Source organism: Suricata suricatta, chromosome 2 (assembly GCF_006229205.1).
Source record: "Suricata suricatta isolate VVHF042 chromosome 2, meerkat_22Aug2017_6uvM2_HiC, whole genome shotgun sequence".
NCBI classification, from domain to species: domain Eukaryota; kingdom Metazoa; phylum Chordata; class Mammalia; order Carnivora; family Herpestidae; genus Suricata; species Suricata suricatta.
Window position 1 is genome coordinate 135,931,947 of NC_043701.1, and position 18,578 is coordinate 135,950,524.

The window sequence follows — 18,578 nt, forward strand, 5'->3', positions numbered from 1 at the left end:
TGCTGCATCACTTTGTATTCACAATTGACAATTATAAGGCATGGTTACTCTATGTAGCTTTAGTACCTTTTTAATCAATATTATATTTCCAAGAGTTACTCATCCTTAAAATTTACAATGTACATGCGTATTTACACACACACACACACACACACACACACACACACATCTATTCCTCAGGTAATTGTTAATGGAAATAATAAGAAGAAATTTGTGCTTTTAGGTAAGGACAATTTTAAAAAGCCCCAAGTGATTGTCCTGAATTAAGGTGTATACTGATAAAGAGCAAGAAGAAAAATTCCTTTCCTTATCTATAGTATGTTAAACAGTTTAATTTCTTACATTCTCCTGTGTAGTAGTTAAACTACACAAGGAAATTCTAGAGTAGTTGGATGACAAATTTATGTACAATTGATTCTTGAAGAATGCAAGAGCTAGTGGGTGCCAACCTTCAAGACAGTCAAAAATTTGTGTATAATTATTGACTCACCCAAAACTTAACAACTAATAGTAGTTAACTACTGTTGACTGGAAACCTTACTTATAACAAAAACAGTTTATTAAATATATGTTACAATAAAGTAAGCTAGGGAAAATAAAATGAATTAATAAAATTATACTGGGCACTTAGGAGGCTCAGAGCATCTGACTCTTGACTTTGGCTCCGGTCCTGATATCACAGTTTGTGAGTTTGAGCCCCACATCAGGATCTGTGCTGACAGCATGGAGGCTGCTTAGGATTCTCTCACTCCCTTTCTCTTCCCCTCTATTGCTGGTGCTCGCTCTCTCTCTCTCTCTCTCTCTCTCTCAAAATAAATAAAAAAGAAATTATGAAGAAAAAATTACATTTATAGGACTGTACTATATTTATCAAAAAAATCCATGTATTAGTGGACCCACACTGTTAAAACACATGTATTTGAGATTTCTAAGCATTAATTCTGGCTGTGCTAAAATGGTTTTTTGAACTTAATAGAGGACCAGAGGAGGGAAAGGGGCAAAAATAGTTAAGGAGAGGGAGAGAGGGAAACCACAAGAGACTCTTAAATACTGAGAACAAACTGAGGGTTGATAGGGGTGGGGGAGAGGGGAAAATAGGTGATGGGCATGGAGGAGGGCCCTTGTTGAGATGAGTACTGGGTGTTATATGGAAACCAACTTGACAATAAATTATGTATTTTCTAAAATGGTTCTTTGGCTGTACCTTAGTCTTTCCCCATCCCTCTCACTCTCCTGCTTTTTGTTCTGTTTTCTTTTCCATTTTAATGGATAAAATCATCTTGCTTCACTCTCAATTTTGATTAATATATCAGATTTCTCTAGTGTTAGAATCTGCTTTGCTTTTGGTTGCTCATAGGGACAAAGAGTAATAGGATTAACTGTTATATAAACTGAAATTCCTAATTAGAAAAATCAGAAGATTTTATTGATTGTATAGAGTATTTATCTAAACTATAGCCATATAAACTATTGGCCTGTTTTTATTGCAAAACTGAGGCTTAAAAAAATTTTTTTATAAAGCACTGTTTTTATATTTGGTGATAATACAGTCTAGAACATATGGCATAGCAAAGGATATAAAGCAAGGAAGAAAAATTATGGTTGACATCAGTTTTCAGTCTTTGCACTGTAACAGAACACAAATCCTCAATTGTTTAAAGACTAAATATTTACTTAAAACAAGAGACTATTCAAAAATTGAATTAATTTAAATTGTGTATTTTCCTCATCTAAAACTGATAGTTTTTGTATATTATTTATGAAATTAACAAAATGGAAGTTATATTGTCCAAATCACAATACTCTTGTGGTGCATTTTAAAGTAAAACATTCATACAACATACACACATTTGGAATGAGCCCAAATTTAGACTCCAGGGGCATACTGTTCAGTACCTTAAATTACAATCAGATGTATTTTAGCACAGATCAAATTTTCAGTCTGAAGTTGGTGAGAAGCCTAATTATTTGACCAGGTTACTATTTGTGTAGACCATTCTGTGGCTGTCTGTGGTTAATCCACAGCTGGCAGAATGCTAGCTCTGGGAGGTTTTTATTTCATGCTGGAATAGTTTGGGGAGAAATGGGAGGGGGGTTAGATTTAAATGCTCCTCATTAAATGAAAGACTAAAAAGCAAGTACATACATATTACTATGGAGACAAGATGCTATATAAACTGTTCATTTTAATTCTCCAAGTGACAAAAATAGCAAAGGAAACAGCTTGATGTTCATAGTTTGCAAGTGACATGGTAGTTGGTTAAAAAAGTAAGGTGAAAACATTTTTTTTAAATGTTACCTAAGACTTAAGATTTGTTACCTTTTAGAACTGTTGAATATTGGTAAAGAGTTAATGGAATGGGATTTTTAAAATAATGTAAAAATATGTTATTATAATAGGGAAACATGTGTATTAGAATTTCATTAACAATACTTTAAGTAATAAGAGACAATTATAGTGTAAAATTTTCTCAATATCTGAGTATTTAAGGGCAACAAACCTTTCAAGTATACATGACTCCTGCCTCAAAATTAATTTTTTAGTATCCTTCTAAAATTCTAATTTTTAAGTAATAGAAAAAATGTTTTTCTTTTTCTTTTTTTTTTTTTTACTTTGGAGTCTTTTTTTTTAATGTTTTATTTATTTTTGATACAGAGCATGAGAGGGGGAGGGGCAGAGAGAGAAGGAGACACAGAGCTGGAAGCAGGCTCCAGGCTCTGAGCTAGCTGTCAGCACAGAGCCTGATATGGGGCTCGAACCCACGAACATGAGAACTGACCTGAGCTGAAGTTGGAGGCTCAACCTGCTGAGCCACCCAGGCATCCTGTTTTTCTTTCTTTTTAAAGTTTTTCAAGTTTGCATAGTGGAATTGGCTAGTCCCTCAGTTGTAGTTGAGTGTTTCAGTAGCCTTTTGTAATTTTAAAAGAAGTCTCCTTTACATTTTCAAAGTTATTTCTCCTATTTACAGGCTAGCTCTTCTTTCCTTCTTGTTCCCATTGCCTTTACTTCCTCTGGTTTCTTGTTCTGTCTCACCATCCTCCCTGTCTTTATTCTTCTTTCTCCCGTAGATCCTTCTTGTTGAAGAGCAAAATGCCCAACCTTTCCCTGTTCTTAAAACTCTCCCAGGCTCCCCCTCACTAAAATGTCTTTCTTCTCTTTTCTATTACCTATTCAAACTAGGGGCATTATCTCTGGTCATCTGAATCTAAGTGCCATCAAATATAAGCTGTCCTGGGGGACATTAATTCACTTACCTATTTTGCCTTTCAGATGATTCTATTATTCTTCATTGATAAACCTTCCAAAATAATTTATAATCTTTACCAGTGCTTGCTTAACATTCTTTCTTTAACAGCTTTTTCTTTAACCTTTACACCATAACCACTTTTTCTTAATCATCAAATCCAGTGGCTTTTGCTCATACTTTCTTTCTCTACCCATTGATAGCTTTGTGTACCTTTAAGTATCTTCTTGAAATTTCTCTTTTTGAATTTCTCTGTCATCACGTCTACTGACTTCATTTACCTTCCTCTTGCTCTCTTTTTTATGATTTTCTGTTTCTCTATTAACTGTTGCTGAATTGATGCTGTCCGGATGAACTTTCCTTTTTAAATTTTTGTGCAAGCTTGTTATTCCTTTCAGGGAAAACTTCATTACCCATCATCTGTCCCCACACCGTCTCCTGATCTGCCACTCAAGGCCTTTTATGTTCTTAACTCAGCTGGCCTTTCTAACTTTATCTTCTGTTGTTTTCTGTGTATTCCTTCACTCACTTGTGCATCGTTCAAACCAATTTCCTATGTAAGCATCCATGTCTTTGCTTATACTTTCTTTTATCTGGAATGCATAAATGTATTTTTAAAAGACTTATTAATGCTTAAGATGTAGATAAGGAGCATTTTAAAATATAGCTTTCCTGATATACAGTTTGAATTAAAATATTCTTCAGTTATTACTGAATTATTTTCTCATTATTTGAAATTTCTAATTCAGAGTCTTCCTTAAAAAATTCCCTTTAGGTGTTTCATAAGCTAACAAGCTATGATCTTAGGAAACTAATTTTATTTTTTATTAATATAATGTCATTTATAAGAATCCAAACTGTTTATAAGAAGCTAGAAGGATCCAATCTGCCTTCATTACTATTTCTCTATTTTAAATGTAATCATTTTATTGAATAGGACTTTGAAATATTTTTTTCTTATGTGGATTCCCAGAATTCTTTCCATATTAAGTAAACCAATCTAGTATGAAATAAGTTATGTGTACACTCTGACATAATGGCACATATTACACATATTGTACTCATTGATAGATTTTTCTTCTAATCAGATGTTGCTGTTTTCTGCCTTGCATTTTATAACTGTATTTTTAAATTTATGTTATATAGATTTTTGCATTTCTTATAGAATGCTTTTAAACTGCTAAGAATGACTCTGTGGAGATGGCATTTTTAATTTCCCCTCCTTTTTTTCTTTATCCAGGGCTTTTTTCTTACAGTTTCCCCAGAGTCGGTATTAAAAGTGGCTAACCACGCTTCTGAAAACAACAGAATTTTTACTTTGAATCTGTCTGCACCATTTATTAGTCAGTTCTACAAGGAATCACTGATGAAAGTTATGCCTTACGTTGACATACTTTTTGGAAATGAGATGGTGAGTTACTATTTAAAAAAATAAGTATCTGGTGGTTTTGGGATTTTAGTTTTGTTTTATTTTTGTGTGTGGGGGGGGGTTTCTTTTTTCTGTGTGTGGTTTGTATATAAGTTTAAAAATATATCAATAAAAACAAATATTCGCATAAATAGAATTGGAAATTGCACAACAGAATAGTTTGTGTTTGGACCAATCTTATTTAGTATTTTTAGTATTTCCTCTATATACTAATTTTCATCATAAAAAATAATGGTCTCTTAATGGGTTAGATTATTGAGGTTTATGATTTACATATAGTAAAATTAAATTTTACTGTACATGTCTATGAGCTTTTCCAAATGCATACCTGACATGTAGCCATGACCACAATCAAGATAAAAATCATTTTAAACATCACGCCTTTTGGTCAGCTCCTCACTTCATCCTGATCCCTTCACATCAACTTGTTTTCTGACCAGTAAAATAATGTTTTCCTCTGAAATTTTCATGGATTAAGGTAAGGGACATTTGGTCTAAAACTAACGTTTTATGAATTTAAGTATTTAGTCAAAGTGTGAGTCTATTTAATAAATTATGAGTAAATGTTGGTATAATTTGTATTAAATATTAATACCATTTTTGCTAATATTTATAGGTTATATTTGAAGGTGAGAAAATGGGGTTTAATTTAAACTTTTACAGCTTTTTGTTTACTAAGATTATACTTTTTTTCATTCTAAATTAGTGGAAATTAATTTTTTTTGCTCATTTAGTACTAATAGCTTTTGTTTAACTTGTAGATGTTAAACATTTATAATACTGAGAGAGAGAGAGAGAGAGAGAAAGACCTTCAGTATTCCTTGTGACCTGGGCAGTAGGCAGTATCACTTAACTTTCATGAACCTCAGGGTCTTTATGTATAAAGTGAACATGTTGTACTAACTATCCCAGAAGTCCATTTTAATTTGAATTCTATAGTTACAATGCAGTTTGATTATTTTCACCAATTTTGTACCTAAATAATTATTGTCTGTCTGTATAGAATAAAACAAATTTGATGTGGAAATAATTTATGAGATCCCCTTGGTGATTTATAGAAAGTATTATGGTTTGCATATCTTCAAAGACACTTTGAAGGAACTACTACATTCTTGATTCACAGACTGACATATTGGCAAGAAAAGGTGGTAATTGCCTGGAACTCCTATGTATCTGCTAGAGGTCTCATTTGATTAAAATCTACATTTCACATTTCCTTTATTGCTGATTTTGTTTTCTGAAGGATAAAGGAAGTAATTAGGAAGAGTGTTAATCTGGCCTTTTAAAATAACATGGAAGAATCGGTAATCAGTATGGATGTCTCAGAATCCTTTAACTTAGAGTTCTTTGTAGTCAGAAAAGATGAGACTAGAAATTTTTAAATATATGCTTTGTACTTTAAGAAGACAAATTTTTTAAATGTTTCTAAAAAATAAATACCATTCCAAAGAATGAGACTTTAGAATTAGAGACAATCTGAGATGATTGAATACCATCAAAAATTCAATTCTGACTTTATAATATCAAATGACCATAATTAGGAAGAAAATGGGGGAGGAGCCTTAAAAACAAAACATTGCAGAGTACACAGAAAGTTCTTTAATAGGAGCTCACATTTGTTAAACACGTGTAAAAAGGTTGGAAAGCATAGAACCACAAAGTATAGAACCAGAGAACAATGCTAAGAGTTTGGCATAGACTTAGAAGAATAGAAAAGAACAGAGGCCCAAGATTATTAGGTTTGCAGAAAATGCTGATGATATCAAAATGGCCTTTACTTAAAAAAAAAAAGTCTCCAAATGCACAGCAGGAACAAGACAAAATAATTGGATGTCATCAAAATTTAAAACTTTTGTGCATCAAAGAACACTATCAAGAAAGTGAAGCCTAAAGCCAGAAGAAGCAAAGAAATAATAAAGATTAGAGCAGAAATAAATGATACAGGCACTAAAAAATAATAATAATAGAACAGATCAATGAAGCCACAAGCTGGTTCTTTGAAAAAATAACTAAGGTTGATAACCTTCTAGCCAGACTTATCAAAAAGAAAAGAGAAAGGACCCAAATATATAAAATCACAAATGAGAAAGGAGAAATAACAACCAATACCACAGAAATACAAACAATTAGAATATGATGAAAAACTATATGCCAATAATAGTTGGACAACCTATAAGAAATGGATAAATTCCTAGAAACATATAAACTACCAGCTGAAACAGGAAGAAAGAGAAAACTTAAACAGACCAGTAACCAGCAAAGAAATTGCATCAGCAATAAAAAAAAAAAAAAAATCCAGGGCCAGATGGCTTCACAGGCATATTCTACTAAATATTTAAAGAAGAGTTAACACCTATTCTTCTCAAACTATTCTAAAAGATAGAAAAGGAAATAAAACTTCCAAATTCATTCTATAAAGCCACTATGAAGTACTGAATCACTATGATGTACACCTGAAAGTAATATTATATTACACTCTGTGTTAACTGACTGGAGTTTAAATAAAAACTTGAAAAAAATTTTTTAATAAAGTGAAAGCCTTTGGAATGAGAGCAAATATTTGGCAATGATATATCTGGTAAGGGATTAACATCTAGAATATATATATCAACAGCAAGAAAACAGCCCAATTCATAAATTGTCAAAGGACTTAAATAAACACTTCTCCAAAGAAGATATACAAATGGCTGATTAAGCACATGAAAAGATGCTCACTTTCACTAATCATTAGAGAAAGCCAAAATGAGATACCACTTGATACACATTAGAATGGTTATTTTCATATATATGGAGAGGAAAAAAAATACTGCCCAGGAGGTGGAGAAATCGGAACCCTTTTGCATTACTGGTTGGAATGTAAAATGGTGCTGCTGCTGCTGCTGCTGCTGCTGCTGCTGCTGCGGAAAACAATTTGGTGGTTCCTCAAAATGTTAAACTTAGAATTATTACCATATGATCCAGCAGTTCTGCTAATAGGTGTATACCCGAAGTCCTGAAAGCAGGGATTCAAGTACTTATATGCCAGGGTTTTATGGCAGCATTATTCCCAATAGCCAAAAGTTGGAAACAAGCAAAAAGTTCCTCAACAAATGAATAGATAAAATGTGGTATATACATAAAATAAAATACTATTCAGCCTTAAAAAGAAATGGAACTCTGATACATGATACATGATACAATGATACATGATACAACATGAATAGACCTTGAAAATGTTATGTTAAGTGAAATAAGCCATAGACAGATTTTCCTATAAGGACTCCACTTAAATGAGGTACTTAGTCAAATTCATGGAGACAGACAGTAGAACACTGGTTGTCAGGCACTGGAGGAAATGGGAGTTATTTTTAATGGGTACAAAGCTTCTATTTGAGATAACAAAAAAGGTCTGGAAATAGATAATTGGTGATGGTTGCACAACATTATGAAAGTACATAATGTCACTGAACTGAACACTTAAAATAGAATGCTGAAATTTTATCTTACATGTATTTTGCCCCATTGTTTAAATGATTGATTCTACTAACTAGTAAAGTTAGACTAGGGCTTATAGAATAGTAGAGATATTATACTATTATAATCTATATATTGTATAGATTATTAAAAGAATCATTTTTCCCTACCTACAAGAGGAAGTTGTAAAATGACAAGCTACAAGTCATGCCTGGAGAAGTTTTTCCTTTTTTTTTTTATGTTTATTTTTGAAAGAGAGTGTGTGTGTACATGCCCAGGGGAGGGGCAAAGAGAGGGAGACAGAGCATCTGCAGCAGGCTCTGCACTGACAGAAGAGACCCCAGTGCAGGGCTCGAACTCATAAACCATGAGATCATAACTTGAGCAGAAGTACTTAACCAACTGAGCCACCAAGGAAAATAAATATTGGATATGGGACAATGAGATATATTTGGTATTTTCTTGAACCAGTTCAAAGTCTGCTGATAAATAAATAGATTTCTTATGATACACTTCAGTATTTACTCTGAGCTTTGCTCATCTATCAACGATTCAGATAAAGCTGTATTTGCAGAGAATGCAAATAATGCAATACTTTAACAAATATCAAATAAGTTGAATGTCGAAAGGAGAGTTTTGAAAACTTTAATAGACTGGAGATATCAGTTGAGTGATGAAATTTAATAAGGATAAAGATAAATGATTCTATATTTGATTATTAAAAAAACAAGTGTGGCATTGGGTTTTTTTCCCCTTTAATCTTATCTCTCATTGTTTTACTTGAATACCTTAGTAATAAACTATCTTTAGGTTTCCAGGAAATAAAAGGGGGGGCATTATATTTCTATTTTTTTTAATGTTTATTTTGGGGGGAGACAGCCAGAGGGGGAAAGAGGATCCAAACCAGGCTCCACCCTGTCAGTGCAGAGCCTGATGCAGCTTGAACTCATGTACTGTGAGATCATGACCTGAGCCAAAGTCAAAAGCTTAACTGACTGAGGATCCAGGCACCCCAGGACAGAATGCAATGAAGTGGAAAATAGATTTCCCAGGCATACAAATAGTTTTGTTTTATCTTTCATTCTCCCTCGTACCCCACGTACCCCATATAAGTATAGTGCTTACTATAAATTTTCAAAATGTCAAGAGGCAATCAAAAGAATGAAATATTGCCATTTGCAACAATGTGGATGGAACTAGAGTCTATTATGCTAACCAAAATTAGTCAGATAAAGACAAATATCATATGACCACTCATATGTAGAATTTAAGATACAAAACAGGTGAACAAAAGGGAAGGGAAGCAAAAATGAGGAGGACGAAACATAAGAGACTCTTAAAATATAGAGAACTGAGAGTTGCTGGAGGGGTTGTGCGTGGGAGTATGGACTAAATGGGCAAGAGGCGTTAAGGAAGACACTTGTTGGGATGAGCACTGAGTGTTATATATAGGGAAGGAATCATTGGATTGTACCTCTGAAATCATTATTGCACTGTATGCTAACTAACTTGGATGTAAATTTAAAATAAATACATTATAATTTTTGAATAAGTAAAAAAAATGTCAACAGTTAGCAAAAACAGAACACACTTGGCTCTTATTTTCAGAAGGCTATACACTACTAATGATGCCTTAAAGCTTTCCTGATAACCTTAATATTACAAATTTAAAAATGCCTTGTCCACAAAGATTCTCTCTTCACGTTGATCCTTGTGAGACAAGAAACAAATGAGCTGATCACTGTGATTACTTAAGCTTACTGCTTGGATAGAATTTCCAGGCCACAACACAAAGAGGGGAACCCTTTTGGCAACCTCTCCTTTTTTTTTTAATGTTTATTTATTTTTGAGGGAGACAGAGCATGAGTGGGGGAGGGGCAGAGAGAGATAGAGACACAGAATCTGAAGCAGACTCCAGGCTCCAGGCTGTCAGCACAGAGTCTGACACAGGGCTTCAACTCATGAGCCATGAGATCATGACCTGAGCTGAAATCAGATGCTTAACCTACTGAGCTACCCAGGCACCCCATTGGGAGTCTCATTTGAGTTGAAGAGATACAACTAAAAATTCAGGAAATCTAACAGCTGGACAGCTAGAGTTTGCAAGCCATGGTACCAGAGAAGAAAGAGCTGCATAGAGAGAGAACACAGATTTGCAGAGTCCCACCCAGATCTTCAGCTGAGAACTAATCAGCATATATTTGTCAGGAAACTAGTCAAGGCTGGAAACCACCTGAAAAGATTAGAGGGAATAATCCTCAGAGTACCTGTAGAACCTGTAATCATTCTCATTCCATGAGACAGAGTTAATAACCTCATAATTCATGAGGCTCCAGATAGAGTACTCAGAACACTAATAAGGCAAATTAGACTAGAGTAGAAGCTACTGACTGCCTGACTAGCTATCAGAGGACCATGTGACTCTTGATCTTAAGGTCATGAGTTCAAGCCCCATGTGGGGTGTAGAGATTACTTAAATAAATAAGACTTTAAGAAATAAATTAAGATACTGTTAAATATATGACATATTTGGGATAAAGGAGAAAAGATGTGTAAAGCCTGTATATTAAACTGTGCAAAACATTGTTGAGAAAAATTAAAGAATTAAATAGAGATAAATAGCATGTTCATGGATTTTAACACTATCATTTCTCCAATTAGTATATGGATCCAAAATAATTTAATCAAAATCCTAGCAAGTTTTTTTAATAGAAGTCAACAAACTTATTCTAAAATTCATATGGAAAAGCCCCAGACTAGAATAGTCAGACCAACTTCAGAAAAAAAAAAATCAGATGACCTACACTACATAGTTCCAAGACTTACCATTTAAAACTATAGTAATCAGAGCACCTAGGTGGCTCGGTTGGTTGAGCATCCAACTTTTGCTTAGGTCATGATCTCACAGTCCGTGAGTTCAAGCCCTGCATCAGACTCTGTGCTGACAGCTCAGTACCTGGAGCCTGCTTCTTCAGATTCTGTGTCTCCCTCTCTCTCTGCACCTCCACTGCTCACATGCGCTCGCTCTCTCTCTAAAATAAAATAAACATTAAAAAAATTAAAACTGCAGTAATCAATACAATGTGGAATTGATCTAAAGGTAGACAAACAGATCCATAGAACAGAAGAGATAGTCCATAAATAGACCTATAATTGACTTTTTAACAAAATTTCCAAGGTCATTCCATGGAGAATAGACTTTTTAACAAATCATGCCGTAGCAATTGAATATCCATATCCAAAAAGTGAAACTTCAACCCATATAACTGTATAGATATTTGAGTGTGCAAAGTTTAGAAGTGTGACATAGGGCTACTAAAACTGTCATATACAGCTAATGAGAATGTAAAATGGTACAACTTCTTTCAAAAGTAGTTTTTCAGTTTCTTAGAAAGTTACATATACACCCACCATATGACCTAGCTATTTCACTCCTAGGTATTTACCCAAGAGAAATGAAAGCATATGCTCATATAAAGACATACACGAATGCTCATAGCTGTTTTATCTGTAATACCCAAGGTCGGGAAACAATGCAGATGTCCATCAGCTGGTGACTGAATAAACAAATTATTATCTATTCATGCTGTAGTATACTACTCAGCTATAGAAGTGAATTATTTATACATGTACCAACATGGGTGAATCTCAGAATATATATGCTGAGTGAAAGATGAGATGCCAGATAAATGTATACTGTATAGGACTCAATTTAAATTAAATTCTAGAAAATTCAAAGTAATTTGTAGTGGCAGAGGGTAGATCCATTTTTGCTAGGGATAGAGAGATATACTGTCAGGCAAAGATCACAAATGGATGTGAAGAAACTATTGGAAGTAATGAATGTGTTCCTTGTCTTGATTATGATTATCAAGTTTCAGGACTTGATACATATGTCAACACTTATCTAATTATTCACTTTTAATTTGTACAGATTATTAAATGACAATTATATCTCATAAAGCTATTTTAAAAGAATATATTCTGTATGATTCCATTTATAGAAGTTTAAAAATAGGAAACATTAGTCTAGAGTCACTCAAATAAAGAGTTCCAAAGAACCAATGTTAAAATGAATAAATATCAACTTACTTTTTTTGTTAACCATGTATCAAATTTCTATTATTACATGGAAGATTTCCTTATATTTCAATGGTATTGTCAAGCCAAAGGAGGAGTGCTTGATAGTCCTGTGTTTTAATCCTGACAGACTACTAAAAATTGTCATACCCCACCATTAAATAATGCTTTAGAATTACAAGTGTCTTCCACAAAAACCATTTCATCTATACAATCTGTGGCTGGTTTTCTAATGCATATACAGTTTCAGCTTTCTTCATAGAAAGTACTCCATTTTTGTTAGGTGGTATTGGTAGTGTTATTAGGAATGTTGATCTTACTCCTCTCTTAATTAAGTTTTACTTGATTAATTTGCTTAGATAACATGCACTCCTCATTCCTTTGATAAAACTTAACAAGTGGTTCCGAGTAAATGAGGGAGAACTCGTGGATATTAGGCTGTTCTCTGGTGTACCATCTTATTTCTTTTCCCATTTCTTTTTGTTTACCAGAACTCACTTTATTTGTTCCTAAGCCCTTTTAATGCAGTTTCTTCATCATATAATTAATTATTATATAATCTCATAAAATGTGAGTGTAGAATTAGCTTAATGAATTAAAAAGTTGCTCTTGAATTAGATGTGGGCCTGAAAATTAAAGCTGTAAATATCTACACTCAGGAGTAGCTTTATAAATGTCTATGAGTTTTCATTCTGCTTTAAAGAACTGAAACTGAAATCATAAACTAGGAATTATGGATCTGGTCCTATAAGACAGATTCTAAAATATCAGCAGGCACACACTCAAAATTTTGACCCTACTTTACATATTAGCAAATGATATGTTTATATATTAATAAAATGCTTAGATGTTTCCTTAATTTAATCAATTTGCTGATTTATTAGCCAACTACTATTCCTTTAACTTCCTCATTTTAAAATGACGGATTTGTGTAGAAATACTAGATGGTCTGCTAAACTTTTTCTTACAGCTTAAAATGTTTAAAAAGACTAATGATTCATTTTCTCACACATTCTAATATTCAGTAAAACCGGCCAATTTTATTCTAAACCAGCAAAGTCTCTATTCTGAAATCTAAAATAAAATGCTTGCCATATTTTAAATAGATATTCTTTTTTGTTATTCATTTCACAGGCTCAACTGTAGTACCTTTCAAGCTAGATTTTTCCCATTTCTCATCCCCACTATTTGTTTTCTTAGATTTGCCCAGGGAAAACAATATTCTCCTCCAAAGAATATCCGCAGATATTTGGTTGGGCAAATCCAGATACAAAATATAGAAGTGTCCACAGGAATAACATTGCTACATTAATATGTTAAAAACAAAGTATAATTATTAAGTGATACAATTTTTCTTCCTTTTCTTTCATTGTAAAAAATATATAACAGAAAATTGACCATTTTTAAATGTACAATTCAGTGGCATTAAATAAGCCCACAGCATTGTGAGCCATCACCACTGCCATTTCCAGAACCTTTCCATCATCCAAACGGAAGTTCTATACACATTAAACAATAACTCCCCACATCTCTGACTACTACTATTCTTGAATTTGTCTATTCTCGTTTCCTCATCTAAGTAGAATCTCACAATATTTGCCTGTGTGTGACTTATTTCACTTAACATAATGTTTTCAAAGTTTTTCCCATATATCAGAGTTTTGTTTTTAGTCATCTGTTGATGGACATTCAATTTGGTTTTGCCTTTCGGTTTTTGTGAATAATGCTGCTATGAATACAGGTACAAGTATCTGTTTGAGTACCTGTTCTCAGGACCTCTAGGCAGATACCTAGAAAGGGAATTTGCTGATTGTCTGGTAACAATTTTATGTTTCACTTTTTGAGGAACCATCAAATGGTTTTCCATAGCAGCTGCACCATTTCTATTTCTTCCAGCAAAGCACAATAGTCACAATTTCTCCATATCCTTGCATTGTTTTCCTTTTTTTTTTTTTGACAGTAGCCATCCTAAAGGATGTGAAGTAGCATCTTTTTTTTTTTTATTTTGACTTGCAAGGTTTTCTTTTAGCTGATATTTAGAAATGCATAGAAACAAATTTCTCTGTTACCTCAAAATTTTGGTGACCTGTTATATTGCATGTTGTACTTTTAAACCACACACTTGAATTTGACAATTTCCTCTTAAGGTAGTTTTGAAACTACTCTAGTATATAAGGTCTTTAAATGTTACAGTGTATTTTTAATGTTTCTGACATCCTCAAAGTTTAAAATATTCCCTTTCAGCAACAACCATTTGCTAGCTGGAATCACATGTAATCAGCTTAATAAAGTACATTTTACCTTACATTTGCCTGCTAATGCTAGCTGCCTTGTGGTCATTATCTAGCAGTACATGACTAAGAATTTGATTATTCTTCTTGTTTTTTATTTTTATTAAATTAAGAAGGTTTTTTTTTAATAGTGTCATTTTGCTAATGGTTCTAAAAGTAATACCTTTCAAGGCTCCATAATCACTAGATAATTAACCTGCCAGGATTAAGTATACTCAACTTTGCCTCAGGATGCTTAACTCTCAAATAAGGTCAGTTATCTCATGATAATAGCTGCTTTACCAATAATTAGCAGTTAATTCCACAGCGAAACGTCATATCACCCATACAGTGCACTTTAAGATAGTCTGAATAATAAAATACAGCTTGAAAATTGGGCAGAAGATTTCAGTTTTATTATTTCAGACAGATTAAGAATGATAACATTTTAAATAAAACTCCCTCTCATCTACCTACTATTTTGAATCTCACAGATGATTTCTATTTATAAAGATTATATGCTACTCTGTTTCATCAGTCCTGTTGCTGGCAGTATGCCCATATTGTACATTATCTTGCAGGGATTCCATCTTAAACCTCTTGACCCTGCAGAGAGGATTCACTGTATTAAAAGTGTCTAGTAGAGATCAGGAAAACCTTGAAATTATGCTTTCCTGAGTGATGATTTAACTTTTTAAAAACATATCTATTTTATCAATGAATGAGTTACAAAACAGTAAATAAAATTCTGCAGTTTGTTGATGTGGTTGTTTTGTTATTGTTAAGTAGCTCTTCAGTCATGTTTAGCACAGTGATATGCAGCCAAAAACAAGAATGCTAAATAGCAAGAGTACATCAGGACATTTTTAGGGAAATGTAAAATTGGCTTTAGGTATTTGAATCCATGTTTTCTAAGCCTGAATAATGGTTGTGTCTCCTTATATATATATATATACCCTTATAATCTTTTTACCAAACCAGATGGAATAGGTTAGCTTTTTCTTCTCTGTTTACCTATTGGGGGTGGGAGCAGGGAGGTGATTTTATTGGTAATTATTGTTTACACTGTTAAATCCATTTTAATAGCCATTGATTCTTTTTTAAAAGACAATTAATAATAATTTTAAAACAGTGGTGCTTTTCATTGTAAATAACTTTTGATAAACTATCTTATCTGAAGTATTTTGTCAGTTTTTGTATATCAGTAAGATGGAACTTATTTGCTATTTCAATATGAAAATCTGTATAAATCTATAAATTAGGTATGCCACATACATACCTGTATGTATAAGTGCTATACATTAATATATCTTCACTCAGATGATTTATTTGGTTAGGAAACTTTCTGTTCTTTGTAGAGGTATTTTTAATTTTTAGAAGTTCTATGCCTCTTCAGTCTATGCATATTTAATTCTAAGAGGATTTTTTAAATTTTTACATCTTTTGCTCAAATTAAAGTCTTTAAGATACATGATTTCCAAACATTTTCAGAGAGCCAGCCTGTCACCAGATCCATATTCTGACAGAAGAGATGGGTTTTTCTTTTCCTCATATCAAGGTATTCCTATCCTGAATGTAGGTAATAGGACTGTATCTAAAACTGTAATTCTACCTTTAAAGTATACAGAAGTTGCCTTGTTTCTTTCAAGAAAAAATGGTAGTCACCTTCTTGACACTGTTCATCTAGATCTTTCCATTCTTCTTTCTTTGCTATAAGCAGTGAGAGGAGCCTTTGATATATACAAAATCTAAGGTCATTACAAGATCAGTCAAGCAGCACCTGATTGGCTCAGTCGGTTAAGCATCCCACTCTTGGTTTCAGCTCAGGTCATGATTTCAAGAGTTCAAGCACCCCATCGGGCTCTGTGCTGGCAGCATGGAACCTGCTTGGGATTCTCTCTCTCTCTCTCTCTCTCTCTCTCTCTCTCTCTCCCCCCCCCCACTTGTGCTGTCTCTGTCTCTCTCAAAATAAATTTTTTTTAATTTAAAAAGGAAATGTTAAAAAAAAATAAAAGATCAGTCAAGGAAAGTGGAAAGAGATGTTTTCAAAGAACATAACCCCTTAAAAATAAACAAAAGGGACACCTGTGTGACTCATTTGGTTGAACGTCTGACTTCAGCTCAGGTCATGATCTCATGGTTTGTGAATTCGAGCCCCACATCAGGCTTCCTACTGTCAACATAGAGCCCCTTTGGATCCTCTGTCCCCCGCTCTCTGTCCTTCCCCTACTTGTGTGCTCACTTGCTCTCACTCTCACTCTCTCTCTCTCTCTCTGTCTCTCTCTCAAATAAACAAATACTTATAGTGCTTTATAAAGTTCTGACGTATTTATACTTTCTGTTGAGGATAATGAAGTTTCAATTAAGATACCAATCTTATGGCACCATAAGATTGCTATTTAGCTTCTGGATTTAGCTTTCTCCTTAGGATCTTTCTAATAAATAGATCTGATCTAGGGAGTGGGGGAATGAGATTCACTGTCTCACAAAGGAAGGCCCCTAATATCAGTGGAATGTTGTAAAGATGTGCTATGGGAAGGATTCAGAAAGAGCCAAAGGCTATGTAATTATGTGATTTGCATCTCCCTTCCTTTCTACTTAACTTCTTTACTCCTTTTCTCTTTTGATGCCAATATATCCTTCCTTTCTTACTCCTTTCTCTTCCTCCCCTGACCAACTACATTGCCTTCCAAAGAGGAAGGTTTTTAAGTCCTTCCCAGACTACCATCCATTATTGATAAAAAGTCCAATAACTTGGAATAGCTTGAATTGCTTTGGAGATAATCATATTTTATGCAAAACTGCCATACATAGCATGTTACTTAGTATTTCAATTCATCTTTTTATTTATTTGTTTCAGTTACTGTGCTACAAATTTGTGACTATTACCTGTCTAGTATGACATGATATAAAAGTAATGAGTTACTATTTAAAATTCTTATACAATACATTTTAAATGTCTTATTATTAAAATTATTAAATAAAATTGATGTATCCTTGTACATAAAAACTGTGAATTTAGGGGTGTCTGAATGGCTCAGTCAGCTAAGCTTCTGACTCTTGGTTTTGGCCCAGGTCACGATCTCATGGTTCAAGCCCTGTGTTGGGCTCTGCACTGACAGCACAGAGCTTGTTTGGGATTCTCTCTCTCCCTCTGCCTCTCCCCCATATGTGCTCTCTCTCTCCCAACTAATTAAATAAACTTTAAAAATATTTTTTAAAAATTCAAAAACAACTAAATTTATATGACCATGGAAGAACCACTGGACTTTATTCAGAAAATCTGGGTTTTGACTCAGTTTGAATTTTTTCTGTGCCTTTCTTCTTTGAGATTAGGAGCATAATTAGCAAAATCTAAATAGATTCTATAGATTAGCAGTAGTGTTTTATCAACGGTTATTTCTGAACTTTGATGTTTATATAGTGGTTATATAAAATGTTCACCTTTAGAAAAGTCCTAACATCCTTTGTCTGATTCACTCCCAAGCTAGGTTCCTACGTTGTATTCAGTTTTCATGAAAGTTTTCTTAGTCTTTTTAATCTGGAACAACTTTTCAGTTTTTCTTTGACTTTTATGAACATGACTCTTGAGGAGTACTGGCCTATTATTTTGTAGAATGTCCTTCAGTGTAGGATTGACTAAGATTTCCTCTAATTAATGATTTTTTTTGGCAAGAATATCTCAGAAATGCTGTTTTGTCTTTTTTTATACTGTATATCAAGACTTCACCGTTTCTCATTACTGGTCATATTAATTTTGATCACTTGGTTAAAGAGATGTTGACCCAGTTTATGCACTTTGAAGTTTTTGTTTTTCCTTTTGTAATTTAATTAGTATCTGGTGGGGAAATCCAAGAGACTATGTAAATATTTTGTCCTTTCATTATATTTTCACGACAGTTTTTAGCATCCATTTGATGGTTCTTGCTTCCTGTAATTACTGTAGTATTTGCCAAATGATCTTCTTTTTTCCTGTAAGGTAATTTTTCTGTGCTGCATCTTCTCTCCCAATCATTAACTTATTAACTTATTTGCTTCAGTATAATTTATGAATATTTATTTTATTCTATGAGTACTAATCCATTGCAGTCATTATGTTGT

At 33.4% G+C, this 18,578-nt stretch overlaps 1 protein-coding gene across 3 annotated transcripts in view; it reads left to right on the forward strand.

The window, feature by feature from the left end:
- ADK (adenosine kinase) overlaps positions 1–18,578 on the forward strand; it is a 521,042-nt gene that overhangs the window by 340,556 nt on the left and 161,908 nt on the right. For all 3 annotated transcript variants that reach the window (XM_029932000.1, XM_029932002.1, XM_029932001.1), the window contains one exon: positions 4,486–4,656. In XM_029932000.1, the coding sequence (XP_029787860.1) occupies positions 4,486–4,656 (171 nt within the window). The remainder of the gene's footprint in view (positions 1–4,485; positions 4,657–18,578) is intronic.